The 8,887-nt window shown below is 41.6% G+C and overlaps 1 protein-coding gene across 1 annotated transcript; it reads right to left on the bottom strand.

Annotated features, from left to right (window-relative positions):
• Positions 1–297: 297 nt before the first annotated feature.
• sephs3 (selenophosphate synthetase 3) lies at positions 298–8,431 on the bottom strand. The gene is made up of 9 exons (XM_086024179.1): positions 8,284–8,431; positions 7,316–7,726; positions 4,810–4,913; positions 3,960–4,067; positions 3,726–3,880; positions 2,212–2,302; positions 1,990–2,089; positions 1,479–1,691; positions 298–1,215 (listed from the first exon to the last, which is right to left on the bottom strand). The coding sequence occupies exons 2-9, from the start codon at positions 7,593–7,595 to the stop codon at positions 977–979; spliced, it is 1,290 nt and encodes a 429-aa protein (XP_085880305.1). The 5' UTR covers positions 7,596–7,726; positions 8,284–8,431; the 3' UTR covers positions 298–976.
• Between the last annotated feature and the right edge of the window lie 456 nt (positions 8,432–8,887).

Genomic DNA, 8,887 nt, shown 5'->3' with positions numbered 1-8,887 from the left:
TTAAATGTTCCGCCTGTCACTATCTTCATTCTCATAGTTGTGGTTTGCATATACTGAGACGTTTACAATTAAAATCTTCCAGTTCGAGATTTCGTGAGAGCATCTAGGTATAAGAGATTGAATTCTATTTTCTCCAGACTGCCATCCCAATAACTAGCATCCCATTTTCTGTGAAGACATTAAAAAGAACATTCTTCCATCTTTTAAAGAACAGAATTTTCTTTACCACCATAAAAAGGCACAAAAAAGTCTGTTGAATGCAATGTTTTATGCTTGCATGTCACAACAACCAGGAAGCAAAGTGGATGTTTTTTTTATTGATTGTGAAAAGCAGGAAATCTACAAACAGCTTTAGCTCCCCAGCAAGCCAAGCCCGCCTCGTCCTTCCAGTGACAGACATCCACTCCACCTGGCCCCTCGTCTGGGGTTTATAGGGCAGAGTTTCATAAAGTGGAAGAACGTGAGTGACTTGGTGCTGGACGACCAATCAGCTGAAAAAGGCCATCTGTATCTGGCGCCACTTGTCCGGAGGAAGCTGCTCAAGCCTTCCTCCGGACTGTAATGCCTGAGCCAGACACAAGACAGATGCGCAATTCAATTTGTGGAATAAATTCATTCACGACACATCATCATCCCCTATTCAAATCAAGCCAAGAAAACAGCGGCCCACGTCACATAAAAAAACATCCATACGCAAACACACACTTCTGCTGGATATTCATTTTCATCTGTGAATTTGGCAAGGATGATTTGGAATGTTATCCTCTTCACTTATTTTGCATTCTTTCCAATTACTGAAGTAGATAGTTCATAAAATGTGTCAGACATTGAGCGAATAGTACAGCTTTATATCTGACGAGGTCGTGTGTAGGTCCACACCCAACTACGACGCAAAAAAATGACAGCGGCGATGTATGCTTTCCAGACGAGATGGGACAGCATCCTCGACACGTACACGAACAAACACACACACTGCCTAGGACAAATTGGGCCCAGGCAAAGGGCTCGCAGAGTTGTTATCCTGATTGGCCACTTGGCTTCCTCGCGGTGGAACCTCAATGATACGGGGCTTGTCGATGATGCGAGCGCGACGGTCTCCTTTCTCTACAATTCCAATGATCCAGGCACCCTGACCTCCAGCCCCCGAGCTTTGGCTCTTCATCTCGGAACAAAATTTGGCCGCCTGCTCTCTGGGCAGACAAACCAGCAGTCCACCTTCGAAAGGGAGAGAGAGTGTGTCATAAAGGCGCCCTGACTATCATGTTTTCACGGTCAGACACAGTGTTCAACAATTACATTTTAAAGCAACACGTAAAAAAACAGATATTAGGCCATACTGGGTCAGTAGTAGGACACTGGTAATTGTTAGCTTCTGCTAATTTCTCACACTATCATGATGGATCAAGAAAAATCACAATTTCAATCTTCCTGTATGTTTCATAGCAACTATAGTTGCCGTTTGCGCCTTGCGTTCCTACCGGATGTCTCGGACGATGTGCCCTGAATCAAATTGAATATGTTTCCACATGCTTTGCTGACGGCAGCCATTTTGGCAATGATGGGCAGGTTGTGGATGACGAAGGCCACGTCGTTGCGTTGTTGTGAGGCCAGGTTGTTGGCATGCCCCAACAAACCGAAGCCCGTCACATCTGTTGCTGCATGGGCCTGGAACTTGTGCATGAGACCTGCCGCTGGAGGGAAAGCGGAAACATGATCAACGCACGAGCGGGTATTCAGATCTGCCTACGCACGCACAAAATTATGACAACACTCGTCTATTTTTTCAATTCAAATATCTTTTCTGATTTGTTATTAACTGTAGCAAACTTTCGTAAAAATGCCAGCTAATTATCAATTTATCAAATCAACAGAAAGAAACAACATTTAGAGCGAAGAAAGGAAGTGAGAAAAAGATTTGAAAGATGGGTAGGAATGGGCCAATAAGAGCATCCTATCAAAAACCGCATTATATCAATGTACGCTGCATACCTGTACGGTTTAGTGTTGCCATTGAAAACATTGCTTCCTGATAGGCCTCTTTAACTTCCTGCTTGGTGATGACAAGCTTGATCTTGTTCCACCGATCAGGCTGGTTAGACAATGCGATTCAAATACACACATACAGGAGGAGGAGGAGGAGGAAGAGAGTAAGGTCATAATGCTAGTAGATCGCGTCAAATCCTGTTTGATCACACGTTGAATAGCACTGACCTGTTCAAGCCACTGGTGAGCATTAACAGCCACCTGTGTCCCCAAAGGCTTAGTGAGGACCAAGACATCGCCGGGGACGGCACCGTCTGGCCTGAAGAAGAGAGGGAGAGACCTTCAAAATGTGACCTGTCAGCAGGCATTGCTCTCCTGGCTGAGTTAAAACAAAACAAATTAGTTTCAAGCTTGTTGAAGCACATTTTGCAAATATCGACCACTTTAAAAAAAAGAGTATTGAACCTTCAAGTGGGAACTGGAAAAAAAAAAACTTTTGTAATGTTCGTTAAAACAGTTATTATGACTTGACAGTAGCACATGACTATGATTTGAGAAAATCAGCCATCTCTGGCCCCATCTCATGCCTATTTTGATACTGTTGCTGTTGGGCAGAATACCCGTACTGCCAAAATGACAACTTTTCAGGAAATTAAAAAAGAAAAAAAAAAAAAAAAAAAAAAATATATATATATATATATATATATATATATATATATATATATATATATATATATGTATATATATATATATATATGTATATACATGAAAAAATTAAGTAAGATTTTTAAAACTCTCCATTTTATTTTGCTGGCATTGATTAATAGTACAAACACTTCATAGTACGCTGCCATGCCGAGCCTCCACCATGCAAAATGCCTTTTAATACGGCACAAACGCAAAAAATGCATGTCCAAAAGTCATTTTCATGAACTCGTTCTTAAAGGTTTTCAAACTATCTAAATAAATACAAGAATGAGCAAACTATATTATTACACAACAGAGATTTACCTCCATGGCTCACGAAGGACCTTCTGCAACGCATCATTACAGCGATTGCTTTTACTAAAATGTATCTAACCCTACTATTTTCACTCGTTATTGTCTAAAAAAAAACCATCCAGATGTTAAATACAGGCGACAATTACGCCACACACCTTACGCAAAACAAGGAAATAGAGTTTTGCACCACTTCGAAGACATACGTTCAAGAGGAGCAATGTATTTGTTTTCAAGCTATTTTCACCACTTTAAATTGGTTCAAGGATAAGTCAAGTCTAAAATGTTTTCCACAATATGTTTTATGCAGCCCCACTTATCTAAATGCAGCATTCTGATTAATATTGTGTTTGTGCAATATGAATTAAGGAGGGGACACATAGAACATTATTGTAAAGAACATTTTTGAGTTGAATTCCTCTTCAATGTTACGTAAAATAACAGACGAAGTAGGAATGGACCATTTGTATCAATTTGTGAAAAAATATTAATTTGACAATATCTGGATATATGGCGTTTCCGCCGGACAGCGACGAAATACATAAAAAATTTTAAAAAACAACGTGCCCGAGGAAAAACAACCAATCACAGACACAAGGTGTGACTTAGCAGGCTTCATTCATGTGCAAACGCCCTCTGTAAGCATTATTAGATAACTGAATCAACTTTTCTGTTTTGAGTATGACTTTGCTCAAATGCACAACACGTGGAGCTGTTAAGAGCAACCTTTGACACTGACTCACATGATGAAGTCATTGGGCTGGCAAACAACTGAGGCCACTCCCCCGATAATGATCCATGGATTGATCACCGTCTGGCCGCCTGTCACCGAAGTCCCTCCCTCCTCAGCAGCATCACGAAATCCTCGAATCATTATCGGCATTACACGCTCACGGTCCTGCGTCATATTGTGTTCACATTAAGTACCCTTCGCTCATCTCAAACAATGGCCAGAGAAATTAGTCAATAAATACTACCTTGTCATTCATCTTCTGGCTAACACTGAGCAGCATCAGCATGTTATCACACTCAGTGATGCCCATGGCGTAGAGATCACTAAGGACATTGGCACATGCAATCTTGCCCTGGTGGACAAAGAGAAGACAAAAACAAATGGAGAGTTCAGTTCACCTCCTCAAAAGGTGCTTTTTCTTCTATCCAATTACGCATGCAAAATACACAAAGGCCCATGCTGATGACTATTTTTTTTTTTCCTTAAAGGTTTCTTGCGACATCATGATGTTTATGACGTTGAATGTTACGTAATGTGTACCTGCATCAATTGGTAGTAGTGCTGTGCACAAACAGGTGGTAATTCGGCCATTCTTATGAGTGGGCGTGGCAAATTAAAAAACTCGGATCAGATGGTGTGACGTCACCAGAATCAGCGTTTTGTTTACATTGTAACTGTAAGCGCGAGTCCACTTTCAGCAGGCCCACTAGTTGAAACACGGCATTCGGATTAATATTGCGTTTGTGGAATATGAGTTAAGCAGCAAAACCCACCCCTTTCTAGCCATCTGAGGGGGCGGCCATTTTGTCACTTCTGTCGACTGAAAATAACATCACAAATGCTCAGGGCTCATGTAACGACCAATCACAGCTCAGCTTCAGAAAACAGGTGAGCCGTGATTGGTCGTTACCTATCCTCGTCACCATCCTCATGTTCCACACTGACAATGTCTGTAACTGAGTCCGTGTGGCTTTAAAAGGTGGGGTGCGTTTCTCAATGCCTTCACCGATTGTCATTAGGGGTGAGGGTGAACTGGAGACTCTCAAATATGAAACCTCGAACCTCGGAACGACCCCTTGGAGGAAAATCCTCACCATCATGTAGGGATCCTCCACAAGCGGGTAAAAGAAGTCTGTTGTCTGGACTAAAGACAGCCCGCCGTGCCGTAGAGGGATCACACAGCAGTCCATTCCCACTCCTGGAATCAGAAAAGGCAGAGAAATAATACTTTGTGTATCACATGTTACTGTTAGTAACAATATGTGTGATAAACGTCACACAAGCAACGTTTGCATGAAGTCACGCTCAGACTGTTACCGACCACCAAGTCACTTGTGCCGTTTTTGATGCTATTCCTTCTGGTGTATCCATGCAGTTTAGGGGTTGTGTTGTCTATGCCTGTAATTGATGCAACTATTACTGATTTAACTGAATCCCCAATTGGAAAAATGTTCTTCAACCCTTCTTGTGATAAAAAACAATGGCAAGGTCCGTGCTCAATTCCAATCTTGTATCCACAGTATGTCACCCATATCATACCCGCGTAAGTAACTTATGTTGGAAAGAAATTCGGACCTTGCTTCAAAAATTCTTCAGAGTAAACAAGGTTAAAGAACTTTAAATGAAAATTATTCATCGATGTTACCCTGTGAGATCATTTTTGTTTAGTTTAATTATGATTTACTGATATATCATTCTATTATGAATATAACTGAAATGTCCCTTCTGTGAATCCTATTCTGAGACTGTAAAACATCTCTTCTAGAAACGCTCTTAGCGGTACACGCAAATTGTGGCAAGACGATTGCAGGTTTATCTTGGGCAAGATCTTTTTGTAACTTTGAGCTTACTTCACATAATATATTTTTTCTTTTCTTCAATTATTACATGTATTTGAAAAATAATATTATTTAATTAATCTCATAATTTTTCTAGCCAACATTTATCTACATGAATGTAAATTTGGCAAAACCATTTTTGTGTATGTTTTTAAAAGACATACATTTACTTTCTTTAGCTGTTTCTAAAAATAAAGCAGTCAAAACTTTGAGCTTTTACTGTTTTCAATGTTTCTTAGTGCTTCTTCCCCTTTTCATTTTATTATTGAATTTTTGCTTCAGTGCGTTGTTTCTATTATGTAGCTTTCAATTTGTTGAATAAAGAATTGTGAAAAAATACTCGTTCTTCATTATTTTGGATTAAAGAAAAGAAACTAACCCAGAGGTACCTAAGTGTTGTGCAGGTGGCTCGAGCTCACCTAGTAATAATTACGACGAAGCACGTCAGCAAAACAATGTCATGTGACGACACAAAACCAATGTTTTTTTTTTAGTGCATGGGCAACATTGTAAATTGTGAGAGGTCTTTTCTGGATCCAGATATGATTAGAAAGCTAATGTTTCTCTCAAAGAACTTGTTGAACGCTGCACTTGAGCCACGCGCGCACATTGATGTGCTTGCACAATACAATACAATTTTATTTATATAGCGCATTTCATAACAGCTAGAGCTGTAACAAAGCACTTTACAAACAAAAGATAAAAGAAATGTGTCTTCAACCGGGTTTTCAAAATGGACAGAGAGGGGGCTTGCCTAACAACCAATGGGAGGTCATTCCAGAGGGAAGGACCAGCAACAGAAAAAGGCTTGATCCCCTCTGAGGCTCCACTTGGTCCTCGGCACCTCAAGCAGCACTTGGTCCGCAGACCTGAGGCTGCGGGAAGGTGCGTAGGAGTGGAGGAGCTCGGAGAAGTACGCCGTAGTGAGGCCATTTAATGATTTAAAGACAAATAGGAGAATCTTAAATTCAACCCTGTAATGCATTGGGAGCCAGTGAAGGGAGGCCAGAATTGGTGTTATGTGCTCGATCTTCCGAGCTCCAGTTAGTAGGCGGGCATCATCATTCTGGACCAACTGGAGACGTTTGCGGGAGGACTGGCTGACTCCAAAATGAAGTGCATTGCAGTAATCTAGCCGAGATGTAACAAAGGCATGGATGACTGTTTCTAAGTGCTGATGGGAAAGGAGGTGCTTTACCTTAGCCAGCTGTCTAAGGTGAAAGAAGCTCGACTTTACAAAAGCGCTGATTTGCTGGTCCAATTTAAGATCACTGTCCATTTTAAAACCCAAGTTTAAGACTGTTGGCTTTAGATATGAAGACAGGAGGCCTAGGTAAACAATTGATTTAATCATTTTATCAATATTTGTTATTAATAATATTTATAAATATGTGTTATTAACAACAATATAATTCCACACATGCATTTCACGTGCCTACTGAGGTCTGGGGACGTGTCTGGTTAAATGGCAAATAACTGTGGAACAGAAACATGACGCAGAGCCTTCATGATTTCAAATTATGCTGACTCATACTACCTTGTCAATTTTTTGATTGTTTTAATTGCCACATGTTCTTTGTCTTATTTCTTGACTATATAATTTTGGGGCTCAAGCCGTAGCCCAAAAGTGTTCGTTCGTAAATTAATTTGCTCATTTGTGACAGCAGCGTATGAGCACACGTAAGCTAGCGTGTTTAGCTACCCCAGCTAACAATGTCAGGCGTCGCAGTGCTAGATTTGCCTAATAAAAACGTTTCCCTACCAAGTCGAGGGCCGGCGGGCAACTGTTGCGTGAACTCAGAAGCGTGGTCTCCGTCCTTCCCTTGCCCGTCGGCCCGGTTCGGCTCGAGTCCCGTCAGGAGTTTGAGCAGAGCCTCCTGCGGGACCTTGCAGCCTCATCCTTTCATTTCCGAGAAGGCTGTGAGCCGAAAGCCGCGCTCCAAGCCGTGTTCCTCGGGGTTGAAAGGCTTGTACCCAGGGGGGAAACAGCCCTCGGTTCCCATCGCTTCTGGTTGGGCAGGCGGCGAAGTTGAGCTTGACATGCCGGTCAGGAGAACCCTTCAAGTTCTCAACGCGGGCGGAGACAGGTTGTGGGATCGCAAGGTTGGATGGAGTCCAAGATGAATGGAGGAGTGGTGTGAGTGTGAGCACTGAGCCTCAGCGTCAGCGAGCTCTAACAGGAAACGATAAACTGCTTTAGATTACACCAAAATAAAATATCAAGGTAACCGACAATATAAATAACATTATTGTTTTTGTGGACTCAGAAATAAGCATATATTGAGGGAAACATATATTAAAGTAGAAATGGTTTCTGTTATTTTGAATTCTGTATTTCCATCTTCTTAACCACGTCGCATAGAAATTGCGTTGGAAGGCCACGAACTTAAACCGGTCTGGTCCGGTCTGACCGTACTGTCATTCTGTCAAAGAGCTGAGAACACAAAAGTTGTACAGAACTAATATAGAAAATATAAGCTCTTTATTTTGCAAACAGTGTATTAAACTGCAACTACCTAACCGCGGTCAAAACAGCGTACGCACTTATATTTTAATTGCTGTTTATACTCGACATTACGGTAACGCGCCGCCAACGCGCTGGAGGGTGCGCGCTTTTATTCAGAGGTTGGCATATTTGTCAGTGCTTTATTCCGTCTGTGCGTTCTCGTCTGTATTTCAGGCCTTTAAGGTCGGCCCGAGTCAGCCAAACTGCGTCGAGAACGGACTTACCGGCACGTAACACGCAGGTGCCACACTCCTGACACGCAGCCAAATAAAGACAAAATAAAACAGTGTTTTATACCTTTCGGTCTTACAGACGCAATGACATGTGCCCCATATTGTTTTTATTTCACCGATTGCTGTGCGTGTGTGTCTGTTGTTTTTATTTGACGTCTCTTCTTTATTTGGCGGAGTGTCTGCTTGTACAGCGCCTGCGTGATTTTTTTTTCTTGACGCCGATTGGCTGTTGCCGATGAGGGACGGACTGGGACCACGTGTGTCGGACGGAAATACCAACGGAAACATGCGTGACGGATAGATGCCCACCCTTGCTCGGGTATAATTGCCTTTAAATATGCAGATTAAACATGTAACTTTATTTTAATGAAACATCAGATTTTAAGAAAACTTGGTAGTCTAGCTGATTTCTCCCTATGATGGACTGGTTTCATGCTACCTTGGGGATAATTTTTATTTTGAAATTCAACATTAGATCTGTATGAAACATCCTGCTTTTATGGTATCTAAGAGGGTAATTCATGTAATCATTTGAAATCGCAAAGCATCGATGGTCATGTATTTCCCTTCTATCTTTTATTTGGACGAAAACACG

The sequence above is a fragment of the Filicampus tigris genome, chromosome 1 (genome assembly GCF_054856515.1).
Source record: "Filicampus tigris isolate MCC_2025a chromosome 1, RoL_Ftig_1.0, whole genome shotgun sequence".
Taxonomy (NCBI): Eukaryota; Metazoa; Chordata; class Actinopteri; order Syngnathiformes; family Syngnathidae; genus Filicampus; species Filicampus tigris.
The sequence above is the reverse complement of the archived record's forward strand: the minus strand, read 5'-3'. Positions and strand labels throughout refer to the sequence as shown.